The 16,646-nt window shown below is 45.9% G+C and overlaps 2 protein-coding genes across 5 annotated transcripts in view; one reads left to right on the top strand and one right to left on the bottom strand.

Moving 5' to 3' along the window:
* Window positions 1-16,646, top strand: part of LOC135896268 (carboxypeptidase N subunit 2-like) — a 490,754-nt gene that overhangs the window by 262,213 nt on the left and 211,895 nt on the right. The gene's annotated exons all lie outside the window — the stretch shown is intronic.
* Window positions 1-16,646, bottom strand: part of LOC135896275 (uncharacterized) — a 244,086-nt gene that overhangs the window by 192,001 nt on the left and 35,439 nt on the right. For both annotated transcript variants that reach the window (XM_070536773.1, XM_070536772.1), the window contains exon 2: window positions 15,081-16,136. In XM_070536773.1, coding sequence (XP_070392874.1) covers window positions 15,081-16,136 — 1,056 coding nt within the window. The remainder of the gene's footprint in view (window positions 1-15,080; window positions 16,137-16,646) is intronic.

The following is a 16,646-nucleotide window of genomic DNA, read 5'->3' as shown; positions in this document are numbered from 1 at the left end:
AAATCCTATCGTATGTATAAGAAATGAATGAGGTGGCATACTGCAATAGTTCGGCGCTTTCGATGTCCGGAATTAGCCATGATGCAGCAAAGACGGCAAAGTCGGTTTAACTATCCTGAAAAGCTTCCACGATACCCTTTTTTGATAAGTAACTACGGACGTTCGAAAGCACATCCTGTATAAGGTGATTAGTTACTTCAAAGACAGGAGTGGAAGAGTCAAGGGCCAACGCCTCCTATAACTATATGCCTGGAACGTCGCTCTCTTTTCCATTGGGAGCTCTCTGCCGAGTGTTGCGACCATGCGCCGCAGGACGGCGCGCGCCACCGTACCGGTCCCCATGGCAACCACTGCCGCCGCCGCCGAAAGCTCACGACGCGCCAGCCGCTTGGCTAGGGTGGCTAGAATTGGGAGGTGTGAAGACCGCGCCGCCGCCGCCATTGCCTAGGGAGGCCCCGCTGCGCGTTCCTCCCACTAAGGGAAAATTTGGCGCTTCCGTCGGGGGCGCGGGTAGGATGGCTAGCGCGGGGGCGCCGTGAGCTTGTCAGTCTCGTAGGCCACGGTGCAGTGTAAAGTGACTGTCGTGGTCGGTGTAGTGCAGCTGTGTTTTTCTAATGTTTCCTCAGTTTTTCTTCAAAGTAGTTGGTGTGAGCTGCTGTCGCTATCCCTTGACACCCTGTGGACATGTTACAACGACATGGAAGGTCAACAGCAGTGCCTTGACATTGAAAGTTGCACCCAAGTTGACATATTCACACACATATTCTAGTGGATTCGAAAAGATGCGGGTAAATCTGGCCTTCAATATTTTCAACAGTGCAGTTGTGCACGCTATGGACTTGCACAAAGAAAATATTGAGCAACAGTACTCAAATCTGGAGCCAACAAGGGTGTTCATTGACGTGATGGCTCAAGCAATTGAAGCCATATGACATCACGGTTTCCAACTGAAGCTCTGAGATATGCCCACAGCAACTGTGCTCATTTTCGTGTGTCGGTGGTAAATGCTTTTCGCGTTTCAGACGTGGCAGTGCTCAAGAAACTGCACTTAACAGCATGCTAGCATTTCTGGATCAGTGGGAGGCCCATGCAAAAGGGCTCGGCTTCTTAAGCAAGGGCACATCAGAAGGTCTGCGTGTGACCATACATTCCACTAAAGACCTCTTGACGTATCTAACTGAGAAGGTTGGGTTCAGGTTCTTGATGACTTCTGCCTCAGTCAGGACTGCTTGGAGCGTTCATTTGGTATACTGTGAGACAGTCCAACGGAACCAATGATCACCCCACTCCTGCGCAGTTCATCATTATAATGAAGTATGCAAGCTTATGCATTTCAGTCTGGGGGTGCATGGGGACATAGGGGGGGGGGGGAGGGGGGCTTCTGTATCCCTCAGTCTGTCTATACAACCTCATTCAGACACTCGAGGACAGGTTCCGTGCATTTAGCCCTACGCGACTGCAAGCAAAAGTTGTCAAAAATTTCTTGCTTCTAGCAGCCAATGTGCCACAGATTGGCTGCAGGAAGCATTACGCTGATCTAACAGGATCGGTGTCTAGGTTTTATTGTATAACACGTATTCACTTTTTCCTCAAAGGCTTAAATCAGTGTGCCATACACAACAAAGCCAAGAAGGTTAAGCCCTGTGTTTTGTAAAAATGTGATTTTATGCAATAACTGTGTTATCTCCAATAAACATGTATTAAATCGCAAGCGCGTTGTACTTTCTAGAATTTCTTCACCACAATGCTGATATATATTGCATGAACTTCCTCCATTTAAGGTTATGTTCAATCCCAGATATGTGACTTATGTGCGGGCGACACATTCAAGGTTATTCCAATGCGCTGGCCTTGCGCGGCGATTCCTATGAACTATACTTTCGGCAAGGAATAAGCGCGCTAATCTTGGCAAGAGGTGTTCGCAAAAACCGTTGCTGTGTCGGCTGCATAGTCGGTGCTCGCTGTTTCCATGTGGAATGAGAGCAGCGAAACATTAAATTCTCTCAGCATCTACAATGCAGAGAAAGAAGTCTGGTCAGATTCTAACACATTCAAACGCTAAAACTAAGCGCTACCAAATCATTTTCCCGCCCGGAGGTATGCCGACGCCACGAGAAACTACAGCGCCCTAAACGGCGCCCCGGCCGGCAGCGCCGTCACGCGGCAGGAACGCGTTTTGGGGCCAGCTTCCGGAGGCCGGTCTTCACACCTCCCCATTCTAGCCACCCTAGCTTGGCTGCCGACGTCGCTCCCGGTAGCGTCTCCCGGTAGCCGTGCCACCGGCGTGTTTACAAGGGCTGGCCGCAAGAGGCGCTCGCCACCGTACCAAAAGGAGGAGAGTACAGGCGAGGGAAGGGCAGCGCGTTTGCGGCTCACGTTCCAGGCATAGTATATTATAGGAGGCGTTGCAAGGGCGAAGGCTGAAAACGGGTGAGTGCAAGCACGTGTTGGTGGCTAGGATTGGAATTCGATAACACAGTCAGTCTGAGCATCGTAAAGAAAACGCTTGTTGCCTATAATAAGTTTATCGAACCTAACCTTAAAAGGAAGGCTTCTCTCCTGTGCGCAAAGATTAAGTTTTTTTCCTAGCCAGGCGCACACGTGCGGAATAATCTTCGCTATAGCAAACGATGTGCCTTTTAACCTCCCGCCACAAGAGAGAATTTGGGATTTCTGTTTAAATCGCGCAAACTTCCCAATAATAGGGCGGTACTTCTTTTCTTCGAATCGACCTAGTCCATGGGCCCATTCAATGTTATTAGTATCGACTGATACGTCCAGTTTGTCACGGCAGAATAAAATAATCTGGTCCTCGGACTGCTCCCAAGACTCGCCAACGACGTCACGGAGACCAAAAAAGACCGAGTTGCAACGCCGAAGTCTATTCTCCGAGTCGTCGCATTTTTCAGTTAACGCTTGCACTTCCGACGAAAGCTTGGAAATAACAGAACCAGCCTCAGTGCCATGGATAGGATATCAAGCTTTATTTGCTTCAACGGTTTGCTCCAACTTGTCGACGCGGGCGGCAAGGCGTCCAACTAAGCTATCTGTATTTGACTGCGCAGCACGTATTAACGCGAGTTCACTCAGGACGGAATTCTGGTCATTTCGAGGCGAGAATTAGCGTTATAGGTTGTTTCGAGTGCGGGAGCAGGGTTAGCGTCACCGTGATCAGGACCGGGGTTTACCTCAATGTTCCGTGCTTTCTGCCAATATCCCGAAAAGAGACAGTCTAAGCGCCTTAATAATTGATACAGATGCTGATATAATTTGCTGACTGAAACTTGGCTACCGCACAAAATTTCTACCCGTGAAGTTTTTCAGTGCGAGATAAGATTAACCGTATATCGTAGTGACCGCACTGAGAGAAGGGGTGCGGTGTCCTCACTGTGTGAATGAATGCTTTGAATGTAGAAGGGTTGAAATCTGGGCCAGTTGGTACATACTTGAACGAAAAAACCAGTCAAAAACACAAAGGATGGTGTTCACATCACACCAGTCGTTGTGATGTGAACTTCTCCTCTTGTCCTTTGTGTTTTTGACTGTTTTTTTCGTTCAAGCTTTGAATGTGCTCGTTTGAATATTCCATGCAACTTAGAAATAGTGTGGTGTTGTATAGCCATTTCTTTTCGAAAGATTGTTTTTGGAATTTGTTACAGCCCGCCTAACTCCAACAGCTTCTTGCGAGGGAATTCATGATTGCCTAAGCCAAATTTCATCCCAATTTCCCAGTATATCAGTTTTTCTTCTAGGTGATTTTAATTTTCCATCAATCAAATGGTCTCATTTATTATGCAAAATAGAAGTGAGGCGTGCAGACAGGACACGAGAGTAGAGAAGTGGACAACACGAACACCGACTGTCAAGTGAAGGGAGCACTGAGGAACACCACGTGTCAATCGGGTACACGTGCTGGTCTACGTGAGATATAACTGTTAAGGCACTTAATCTCTTCCTTATGAAAAGTAATCGAAAGCTGACTCGCGCACACACTTCCAGCAATATAGATATGCCATGCCTCTACCATAAGACGCGTATCTTCATTCTTATGCATGTACAATATCGCGCATTCATCTAACTCTGGCTTGCAGTTACAATCGCAACAATGTAGCGAGAGATTAGAAGGCGATCCAGCGGTTAACGACCTTTTATGTTCCCTTAGCCTCTGATTGATACACCGTCCCGTTTGCCCTACGTAGAACTGGCCACAGCTAAGGGGCATCTTATAAACCACACCCATACGACAGTCAGTAAAACTGTTGTTCTTATTGTGCTTCACTGGACAAATATCTGTTCGTTTTTTGCCTTTTACCCACTCCTTTTTATTCTGTACGGCAGCGCATATCTTACCTAGCTTATTGGGAGCAGTGAAAGCAACATTAACATCATATCTACAAGCAACCTTTTAAGCCTGTGCGACACTGAATGAATATACGGAATAGCCACTACTCTTTTTTGCTATTACTGCTTTCTGTACTCATGTCCGTCCCTCTCTATCCGCTAAAAGGAGAAAGCGCTTTAAACTTATCAGAGATTATAATAAGACTAACTTTGACGCTATCAGCACCGATCTTTCTTCCTTCCTCGAGAGCTTTTATACATCTTACACCGACGCATCAGTCAAAGAATCATGGGCATCATTTAAAGGTAAAGCAATGCATCTGATAAACAAATACATTCCCTTAAGAAAGGTTTATCAATGATCTAACGCGCCATGGTACACTGGACACCTTAACAGACTGTCTAACAAAAGAGGCAGGCTTTTCTGTGCTGAAAAACAATCGTGAACTACTGACTAGTGGTCCGCTTATGCCATCGCAGCAAAAGTCTACTGCAATGCTTTAAAAGAAACTAAATTTAATTTCTATAACACTACTCTATCGTTACTCAGAACGAATCCGAAACGCTTTTCGAACTCTTGAAACGTATTGTGCTCAACAAACAGGGACGAAGAATTGTTACGCACAATAAGTTTCAAGATGAATTTGTTCCAACTAGGCCGACTCGCAGTCTTGCTTTTGGAACGTCGTAAAAAGCCGTGATGGTCCAGCTATAACCAGTGGCGTAGCAACAGGGGGGGGGGGGGGGGGCGTAGGCCCCGGGTGCAAGGGGCCAGATGGCGGGGGGGGGGGTGTCACATACGCCTGAAGACACCCCTCTTTCCGCCGGCTTGACTGGGTGCCAATTGCAAAGAATGCTCCTGTATCCAGTAGCCCGAGCTCATGCACCCGATTCGTTGCGCCGCAGAATTGTCGGCTGCAGCTCTATCAACACCCCACAAAATAATTGCACGAATGTGCGCGCTAAAAATGTTATTTCGCGAAATGGTCGCTAAACTACTCGCCTTAGAGGAACGTTTCATGTGGGGTGCGCTCGTGCTGTGCGCTCGTGCTGTGCGCTCGTGCTGGGAGCAGGAGTCGCTAAACATACAGTAAGGCGTTGTAAGGAGTTGGGGCCCTTGGGCCCCTCTTCCGATTGGATCGCGCAGCGAAGACGAACAAAGACAGCAGCAAGAGGGCGTTCAACCAGCGCGCCCGGCGCTCGCGTTTACGAGGAAGCGTTCGTTGAGAGCGACGTTGCATAAGTGGGGCCGTCAAAAGTCGCGAATGGGATTTTCTGGATCGCCTTCAGACTGGGTTCGGCCGAAGAGTTTGGCGGCGTATGACTCGACAGGCTGTAGTCGCGGGCCCGCCGCGATGTCCGGCTCGCTTTTACTTCCCTGCTCCCGCTCGCTCCGAGAAGCCGCTGCGAATCCTGCCGTTATGTTTCACGCTTTCCTTCTTACCCTCGAAAGCTTCAGAAAACTGTTGTTGTGTGACTTCATGTCAAAAGTACAGTGTCTGTATCAGCTGCACAGAATTTTAATCAAAAAAAGGCGAATTTTGTAAGGATATTTCCCGATCGAGATTCTATGAAGTTATTTCTTTTTGTCATTACTAGGAACTCTGTAGCGCGAAAAATATGGCAGATAAGTAATAACCATATCCTCAGTAATCCCGTAATTAGTACTTATAGAGGAAGCACTTCAATTCGAGAATTGAGGACTCAAAGTTATTATTAACTAAACAAAAAACTTCTTAAACAAAATCGTTTTGGGTGCTACAGCCTACAGTACTTTGGCACTGCGGGCGGCGCCCAGTATGGCAGCAGCGGCAGAAATATTAAATAGTGGACCAGTGACGTTGATCCCTCAATCCTCTCCATGGTGATTGCAGACCAATAGTAGTGCAAGCTTTTGCTGGCACAGGCTTCATCGCAGCCTTTTCTTTCTTTTTTTATGGTGACGCTAAGAATCGACGCGAAGCGTGCTCTATTCTGTTCCCAATCTTGCGGTGGTACCGCAGCTCGGATAATCACGTTTGTCCGTATAGCAGCAAATGAAAACAAGGCTTTATTGATCAGAATGAGGAGAACTCGTAATTGTCATAGCATTGGCGCCCGCGCAGCGGGGAGGCAGGTGACGTTTTCTAATAGGGTGGGGAGATCAGCGTAACTGACAAACAATTTATTTTCGTTTTCGTTCAGGGCTGCCCACAGACAAAATACTGCGTGCCATAGTACCTACGACGATTTTTGTGAAGTTGCTGTTGAGCAAGATATGAATGTCGGTCTTCAATTTTGCAAATGCAATATTGCCGCTAAAATTGGTAATTAAAACTTTATTATAAATATATTTTTGTTACTTGTGACGTGAGTCATATTTTTCACGATGCCGCATTTGTATTCGCTGCCAAGCCTTACAGTCTGACAGAAGATGTGCACATGGGCTTATCACACGTTATCAATGCAGCACCCTGTGTTATTTGGCGCAGGAAAAACAGCGCGTATATTTGCTGCATTCGCGATCTCTGGGAAAGAAAGCGATGGAGAGGGGGACCCGGGGAACGTGCGCGGTATCCAAGGCGGCTGTACTGGTGCTGAAACTGTCGATATCCTCGCCTTCCTTGACAACATAAGGGGGGGGGGGTGACAGAAGACCTATGGGCCCCGGGGGCCAGACGACCTGGCTACGCTACTGGCTATAACTCTTACTAATGGATTAGTAGAGATAATTCTAAGCCGTCATTGCACGTCGAAGCATCGCTTTCACCCATTCATTTTGCCCCACTCACTCTGGCAACTCTCCACCATTCATAGCATGTAGCTTCTTTCCAATGGAACCGATTTTACTTGACTCATCTGGTACCCGCTCCATTATTAACAACCTAAAAAGATCCTCTTCGTACGGTATTGATAGCATAACGTCCAAATTCTTGCAGGGTACTACCAAATATAGTTCCATTATATTAAACCTGATTTTTGCAAAATCACTGAACAATAGGTCCTTTCCCAGAGCTGGAAAAAAGGCAAGGTGGTGCCACTTCAGAAGTTCGGCGATACCCGTAACCCATACAGCTACAGACCTATTTCCTTGACATCAGTACCATGTAAAATATTTGAACACATCATTTTCTCCCATCTTGTGAATGTTTTGGAATCAAACAGGTTTTATTGCGAAAGAAATACTGCTCGCACTTTCGGCCCATCGGTGGTCGTGGCGCCTCCTTACACAGCTGCGCGTCACATGACCATGTGACGTCACGCCAGACCGAGAGACGGGGCCCCAGCTCGCGGCATCGATGGTGGAGGCGAAGCCTTGCGCGCCGCTGCTGCGGCGCTACCGAGAGAGGGCGCTCGCTGTTGTGACGTCACGCTAGGAGGATAAATGGGGCTACAGCTCGGCTCCTCGCAGTGGTCGGCGCGCTGCCTTGCGCTATGTCGGATGACGTATAGCCATAAGTTTAACAAAGGGTAACCATGTCCACACGATCAGCCGAACCAAGGCGCAGCCAAGGGTATTGCTTTCGCAATCTTCCAGGCTTAACCAAGCTAAGCCTTCAGCCATTTGTTTTTCATAACAATCAACATGGGTTCCGTAAGTCCTTCTCCTGCGAAACGCAGTTATTAACATTTTGTAGCAATCTCCATACTTTTATAGACGCTGGCTTTATTGTAGACTATATTTTTAGATTTTGCAAAAGCCTTCGACAGAATTAACAACCACTTACTCCTACTAAAACTCGGCCAGCCATACATTGATCCCTTGGTCTTCAACTGGATTCTAGAGTTTCTTTTTAATCGTACATAACATGTCGGCATTAATGATAACGATTCTGCTGAAGTTCCGGCCGGTTCAGGGGTATTTCAAGGCTCCTTTTTAGCACCGTCACTTTTTAAAATTTATATCAATGATCTTCCTAACCAAATCGCAAGTTCCATTTGTCTATTCGCTGACGACTGTGTTATATACCGCAAGATTGAAAGCACAAATGATACTAACTACACTATGCTAACACTAGCGTGATACACTAACACTCCAGCATGATCTCAATAATACTACTGCATCCGTGCACGCTTTGGCTAATGGAACTAAACACTTCTAAATACAAAATAAGGAGAATTTTCCGTAACCAGTCAGCTTGACCTGTCTACGTACTTAATGATACTCCCCTTGACCCAGCAATGTTTTACAAATATCTTTGTGTGCATATTACTAGCAATTATTCATGGAAAAGACGCACTGAATACATTACGTCGAAAGCTAACTGTATGCTTGGCCATCTCAGTCGTAACTTTTCTTTAGCTCCACCGTAACAACAACTCTACGTCACTTATGTCAGGTCTAACCTCGAATACGCGTGCTGGATATGGGACCCTGGGCATGCTACTCCAACAAATACCCTTGAAAGAGTGCAAAATCTATCGGTCCGACTCATTCTTCACAATTATCATCGTACTGCTAGCGCTAATAACATGAAACTTGCTCTTGGCATTCCCCTTCTCTCTTCCTGAAGAAAATTATCTCGTCTCTCCCTCTTTCACAACATCTACTATGATTACCAAGAGCTAAAGTCCCGGTACACTGCACTAGCATCTCATATCTCCGCACGTGTCGATCATCGCTTCAAAGCTCATGCACCGGCGCAGCGCACAGTCACCTCATCATCATCATCAGCCTGGTTACGCCCACTGCAGGGCAAAGGCCTCTCCCATATTTCTCCAACAACCCCGGTCATGTACTAATTGTTGCCACGCCATCCCTGCAAACTTCTTAATCTCATCCGCCCACCTAACGTTCTGCCGCCCCCTACTACGCTTCCCTTCCCCTGGGATCCAGTCCGTAACCCTTAAAGGGCCCCTGAAACGGTTCAGACAAATTTTGTAGGCGCTTAGGGTACAGCTTAAGTAGAACATTCGCACCCCAATTTAAGTGAAGCGTTACGTATTAATGGAGCTGCAAGCGATTAGAAGTTACCCTCCTCCCTAGCTATGCTTTTCCTCCTCAACTCGGTCGCCGAGCGAGCGGCGCTAAGCTCCGCCTTCACTGGTTCAGCGTCACGATGCGACGTCACATCGCTCACTTCCGGTTGTTTAGGAGCACGCCCCCTCCCGCGCGAGACGTCTCCGCTAGCCGCTTGGCCGTCGACCGAGAGCTATCGAAGCAGCGTGCGTTGCGAGAATTCTGTCGTAGCGCCGAACGTGTCCGGTACTCCGCTAAAAACAGGCAAGCTGGTCATTTCGGCAAATGACTGGAGGCATAAACTCAAGCTGATGAAGGAACTTTAGCGTAGACGTACGTGAGCAGCCTGATCGGTCTGCACGGTCCAGACACTTGCTGGCGCAGCGCTTAACCAGTCAAACAAAGCGCTAATATTGCTCTAACCAAGTGTAAAGCATTTTAAGCATTTATAAATCAACGTGTTGATGAATACACTCCTGCGAAAAATACACACCAGCAGCAAAGAATACACTTCGTTGCTGCTACTGTGTATGGTTGAGCTCTGTGCCACCAGATGGCTGCACTGTGTAGACCGTTCACATTTGCCCTTCTACTCATCTCGTGGCTCATCCCGGCACAGTCAAGCGGCCAGACCCTGTCCCCTTGCGCTTGCGTTTGCCCTAATACGGAACTCGCGGTTTGCAGGTCGCTAGGTTTGCAGTCCACAAGGCAACAAAGTCGAATCATAGTGCTCGCGAAAACACTGAGACCGACTCTGACCGCGGAGCTCTCGTCGAAATGGAGTACGTTGTAACACAAGCAGACGACCCTTGCTGTGTGCCGGAAGTGCTGAAGTGTACTAAAAAACTATTCTTGTGTATTCTCTTTAAGCTATTTTCTTTTTACAAAAACAAAGTAACTAACATTCCAACTATTACGAGCATCATTTGTTCACCATAAAGTTGGAAAAATTATCGACAACGCGCCCTGGTCAGCCAATCAGATAGCTCGCCCATGTGACGTAATATGGGTTATTTGCATCATATGGGTAGGGGCGGCTTAAAATTCCGCCGAGCAGTGCGCTGCGATCGGCAGCGATGTGTATTTTTAAACCTTATCATAAATTACAAGCTTTACGCAGAGCACTTAGATGCATCAATTAATGATCAGAAGAACCTACTCTAACGACTCAGTACGTTTGTAGAAAATCGCCAAAATCGTTTCAGGGTCCCTTTAATGACCATCGGTTATCTTCCCTCCTCATTACATGTCCTGCCCATGCCCATTTCTTTTTCTTGATTTCCACTAAGATGCCATTAACTCGCGTTTGTTCCCTGATCCAATCTGCTCTTTTCTTATCCCTTAACGTTACACCTATCATTCTTCTTTCCATAGCTCGTTGGGTCGTCCTCAATTTGAGTAGAACTCTTTTCGTAAGCCTCCAGGTTTCTGCCCCATAGGTGAGTACTGGTAAGACACAGCTATTATATACTTTTCTCTTGAGGGATAATGGCAACCTGCTGTTCATGATCTGAGAATGCCTGCCAAACGCACCCCAGCCCATTCTTATTCTCCTGATTATTTCCGTCTCATGATCCGGATCCGCCGTCACTACCTGCGCCAAGTAGGTGTATTCCCTTACGACTTCCAGTGTCTCGCTGCCTATTGTAAATTGCTGTTCTCTTCCGAGACTGGTAAACATTACTTTAGTTTTCTAAAGTCACCTACTCACCTACAGTCACCTACTCATACTCATTATTGCCGAGAACATGTCTCGAGTGGAACCGCCTGCCTGCGTCACTAGTCGCTATCGCAGATACAGACCGTTTTCGCAGAGCACTACAAACGAATTATAAACCTACTTCAAAACTGCGTTACTACCGCGTTGTCACGTGCTATCGCTCAGCAGGTGCTATCATTGCTATCGTTATTTTCATTGCTTTTACTCGGTGCTTCAGTTTTTCTATTCTTATTACTTGATTTTTAAGCTTTTTTTTCTGTGTTACATTTGTGCTCATTTACCTGTAGTTGCTCTATTTTTTATTTTTTTTTATTTACATAATACTGCAGACCTCATGTGGTCCAAGCAGGAAGGGCAGATAACAAGGCATAGTTACAAACGCCATGAAGTTATTGCATAGACAAAAGGTTGGATACATGATACAAATGAGCGAAACAAGCAAAATGAAATAGATTGCACATCAATCAGCACATCAAAATTCATTTCTAAGATTCCTTTCAAAACTGTCACTTGAGACAATGTGTTCAGGCAGTGCATTCCAATCGTTTATTGTGCGCGGAAAGTACGAGTATTTAAACAAGTTTGTTTTCGCAAAATATGGTGTTAGGGCATGAGTATGTTTGTGACGGGTTTTTCGTGTAGCGGAAGGTGTAACATAAGGTGAAGAAGAAATTCTAAACTTTCCCTAGATGAGTGAATGAAGAAACGTTAATCGAGCAATTTTCCGTCTTATATGAAGAGGTTTAATTTCGTTGGCGGCCATTAAAGCAGATGGGGAATGAGTTCTCTTGAATTTATTGTAAATGAAGCGCACAGCCCGTCTTTGCACGTTTTCTATTTTTGCTATATCTTTTTTGGTGTACGGGTCCCACACTATAGCCGCATACTCAAGTTTGGGCCGAATAAGAGAGTTATAGGCTAATAGCTTAACGTGACTGGGTGCTCCTTTGAGCTTGTGTTTCAAAAATCCAAGTTTTTTTAACGCAGATGAACAGATGTGATCAACATGGTTGCTCCAGTTAAGCTGTGAATTTATTAAAACGCCTAAATATTTGTATTTTTTTACTTCCGAGATTGTAGTGCCGTAAGCAGAGTAACTAAAGGGGATAGGACGTTTCTTTCTTGTCATGCGCAAAAGCACAGTCTTATCAGAATTGAAGACCATTCCTGATCTGTCACACCAGGCCACAATTTCGCAGAAAGCATCATTCAGTAATATTTGGTCAGCCACAGAACTTATTGGGGTGTACAGCATGCAGTCATCGGCAAATAAACCAATTTTAACATTGCTATCAATGGAACACACAATGTCATTTATATAAACCAAAAACAACAGTGGGCCTAGTACACTTCCTTGGGGCACGCCAGATGTCACTGGGAGTAAGGTGGAAGAGATGCCACCAATATCCACAAACTGTGTTCGATTTTGTAGGTAGGAAGCAATCCAGTTTACTAAAGTCAAGGGCACGCCTATTAATTTCAGTTTTTCAAGAAGTTTATTATGGGGAACTTTATCAAACGCTTTGCTGAAGTCTAAAAAAAATTATGTCCAGTTGTCCAGATTTATCTAATACGGAACTAAAGTTATGGATAGCAGTAACCAACTGCGTGACAGTTGAAAAACCTTTCGTGAAGCCGTGTTGAAATGGAGACAAGCATCCTCTAGAGTTTAATATTTCAAGTATGTGGTTAGCGATAATGTGTTCGATTAGTTTGCAGCAGGTACTCGTCAAAGAAATCGGACGGTAATTGCTTAAACACGCGCGGTCCCCTTTTTTGTGCACAGGCACTACTCTGGCTGTTAGCCAGTCGGGGGGCAATGAAAAAGACGATAAAGATAAACAAACAATTTTTGTTAAGAAATGAGCTAATGATTCAGCATAACGGCGTGAGAAGGCGTTTGGTATGTCATCTGGACCATGCGAACTTTTGGTATCTAGCCAGAGTAGGGATTCAACAACGCCTTCGTAGGATACAGTGATTGATTCTTCAGGTGGAAGGTCAAACACATGTTCATTGGCACTTTCTTCAGAAAATACAGAATGAAAGTAGGCGTTGAAATGCGTAGCAATTGATTGAGGACATGTAATGACGTTGTTATGCACAGTGATTTGATTTATTTGCTTGTGGGAAGTTCGAAGGTGGTCCCAAAATTTATGGGGATCATGTCGCATAAATTGTGGAACACTCTCCGTAAAGTAATGTTTTTTTGCTGAATTAATGTTAGAAGAAAGCTCTTCTGCTGAAATAGCTGACTGACTAAAACTGACATTCTTGACTTTTTTCAGCCGTTTAAGCCATCATTTTAGGTGAATAATGTGCCGATTTATCCAGGGATTTGCTTTCTTTAAGCGCTTCTTCTTATCAGGTATGAAGCTATTGATACAATACATACAGTGTTTCTTGAACGCGTTCCATAACTGTGTGACACTGGTTCCCTCAAAGCTTTCATAAGCCAATTCCAAGTAATCAAGGATGGATTCATCCAGTGCTTTTGAATAATCTTTTACGTTTTTTACGTTCTTATGCTTTGCTTTTTCTATACGTCCGTGGACTACAGGTAAAGATACTACTAGTAACTTGTGATCAGATATCCCGTCATGAACAGATACTGTGTAATCACAAAAAGAGCGTTTTATGAATACTAAATCTAAGATTGACTCAGTAGAACCATGTATTCTAGTTGGTTCGGTGACTATTTGCTGAAGGTTGTGGGACAACATTATATCATAGATAGCGCCAGCATTTTCAGAACATCCAAAGTTTTCGTTAGACCAGTTTATGGTTGGCAGATTGAAATCCCCTGCAAGTATGAATTTTTTATTTCTATAGTTGAACAAAAAATCCTGCAGCTTATGCAGATAGTCCAGATCTGAATTAGGGGGCCTATACAGTGCACATAAGCTGAAAGTATAGCCAAGATACGTGATTTTCAGAGCAAGGCTTGCATGGTTTTCTGGTGAATTTAGAGCTATAGCGGAAACATTCGGTTTTAGTAAAATGGCTACGCCACCTCCTCGTGACCCCCTATCACGCCTAAATACAGTGTATGGTGGAGGAAAGATGCAATCATTAGTAATATCACAGTGAAGCCAAGTCTCGGTTATAACAACTATATCAGGGCTGTGAGTAAACAAAGCGATCTCAAGGGCAGTTGCCTTGTTCACTATGCTTTGGGCATTTATGTTTAAGATAACAAGGTCACGAAGATCTGGGTTATCTAAGGTGGTCTGTCAATCAGAGTTACTAGAGAGAGAGGAGAAAGGCTAATCCGTTGTTGAGTTGAATCGTTCCAAGCGTACATGTTGTTGCCAATTTTGAGCTTGTCATGAACGAGATAAGCCTTCTTTCCAGCCATCCTTTCAGTTTTGCAAGATTCCCAGAGCAATTTTCGTTTTCTTAGTGTCTCCTTAGAATAATCATTTTGTATGGAAAAAGTCGAACCTTTAAGTTTACTGACATTGGCATACAGGGCCTTTTTTTCATTAAAATCTTGGAAGAATGCGATTACAGGTCGGTTTGAGTTATTAGCTTTTCCTATTCTATGTATACGGCCATGGATGACGTTGAGACACCAAGGTGTTTTTCAAAGACCTCAGAAATCACCTTATTTTTAGGTTCCTCTTCAGTTTCAGAAGTATCTTCCATTATGCCATGTATAATCAAATTCGAGCGACGACTGCGATCCTCCAGGTCAGTGAGCTTTTGATGTTGCTTGGGGTATGACTGCTTTATCGAATTCATATGCTGTTTGATTGGAGCAAGTGGTTCAATACGGGCCTTGAAGTCGCCAAACAGATGTTTAATGCGATCTAGTCTAGTTGCTAAGGAGCTGAGAGATATATCTAGCTTACTTTGGAAAGCTTTCATTTCCAAAATTTCCTGCTGTATGATGGTTTGGGATTTCATGATTTTATCGAACATTTCCTGAACAGGGGGGCCAGGGTTGCTTTCTACATCACCGCATAAGAGCAGTTTTCACACAATTAAGCATTCACATGCAATGCACATCAAACGCCGTGGGCATGGCAGGACCAGCAACATACGGTTATCGCTTCTGCATGAGGAGTAGCAACCAACCTGGATAAGCAGAAGGGGAGGCATGCTTAGAGCCAGTTTTCCGTGTGGTCCGCCGTGCCCAGTGAAGTCGAAGCGCTGGGGATCTGCTCTTATACTGGTTGTTGAGGATGACGTCACTCCCCAACGGAAGTGGCCGGCAGGGGGACGGGCGAGCCTTGCAGTGTCATGGACAGGGGGATCGGTGAAAGTTGTATCGGCTGATACTGGCCAGCGGGTGTGGTTGTAGCACGTGTCGTTTTCATCGGCGAAGCCAAGCAGCAGAACCTGGATAAGCAGAAGGGGAGGCATGCTCAGAGCCAGTTTTCCGTGTGGTCCGCCGTGCCCAGTGAAGTCGAAGCGCTGGGGATCTGCTCTTATACTGGTTGTTGAGGATGACGTCACTCCCCAACGGAAGTGGCCGGCAGGGGGACGGGCGAGCCTTGCAGTGTCATGGACAGGGGGATCGGTGAAAGTTGTATCGGCTGATACTGGCCAGGGGGTGTGGTTGTAGCACGTGTCGTTTTCATCGGCGAAGCCAAGCAGCAGAACCTGGATAAGCAGAAGGGGAGGCATGCTCAGAGCCAGTTTTCCGTGTGGTCCGCCGTGCCCAGTGAAGTCGAAGCGCTGGGGATCTGCTCTTATACTGGTTGTTGAGGATGACGTCACTCCCCAACCGAAGTGGCCGGCAGGGGGACGGGCGAGCCTTGCAGTGTCATGGACAGGGGGATCGGTGAAAGTTGTATCGGCTGATACTGGCCAGCGGGTGTGGTTGTAGCACGTGTCGTTTTCATCGGCGAAGCCAAGCAGCAGAACCTGGATAAGCAGAAGGGGAGGCATGCTCAGAGCCAGTTTTCCGTGTGGTCCGCCGTGCCCAGTGAAGTCGAAGCGCTGGGGATCTGCTCTTATACTGGTTGTTGAGGATGACGTCACTCCCCAACCGAAGTGGCCGGCAGGGGGACGGGCGAGCCTTGCAGTGTCATGGACAGGGGGATCGGTGAAAGTTGTATCGGCTGATACTGGCCAGCGGGTGTGGTTGTAGCATGTATCGTTTTCATCGGCGAAGCCAAGCAGCAGAACCTGGATAAGCAGAAGGGGAGGCATGCTCAGAGCCAGTTTTCCGTGTGGTCCGCCGTGCCCAGTCGATATTTCTTTGCGATATAACTATGTTCTTCACTTCTCCTTGTACTTATATTATATATACTGGTATGCTAAAGCCCCTTCCCTCTATAATGCTTAATGTAAGTCCTGAGGGTAAAATAAATAAAATAAATGAGTAAATAAATAAATAAATAAATGGGAGCGAAAACTAAAGCGCAGTTAGTAAAACAGGAAGTAGCGAAGCAACGAATAAACGCTGCTAGAACGGCTTATAGCGCAAACATGGAATTTTTCAGGTCGTAAGCGGCGCCGCTGGGATTGGCAAATCACAGCGCTTGTCCTGTCTGCTTCTAATCTGTGTCCGTGTCACTTCGCGCTACAATCCAAGATCGTGTTACGGGAAATACCATCTGGCATGACCTCATAGTACAGTGCGCTAATGCGTCGGATAATCTTGAACTGTCTTAAATGGCATCGCAATAGTTTCTC

The sequence above is a fragment of the Dermacentor albipictus genome, chromosome 4 (genome assembly GCF_038994185.2).
Source record: "Dermacentor albipictus isolate Rhodes 1998 colony chromosome 4, USDA_Dalb.pri_finalv2, whole genome shotgun sequence".
Lineage (NCBI taxonomy): Eukaryota > Metazoa > Arthropoda > Arachnida > Ixodida > Ixodidae > Dermacentor > Dermacentor albipictus.
The sequence above is the reverse complement of the archived record's forward strand: the minus strand, read 5'-3'. Positions and strand labels throughout refer to the sequence as shown.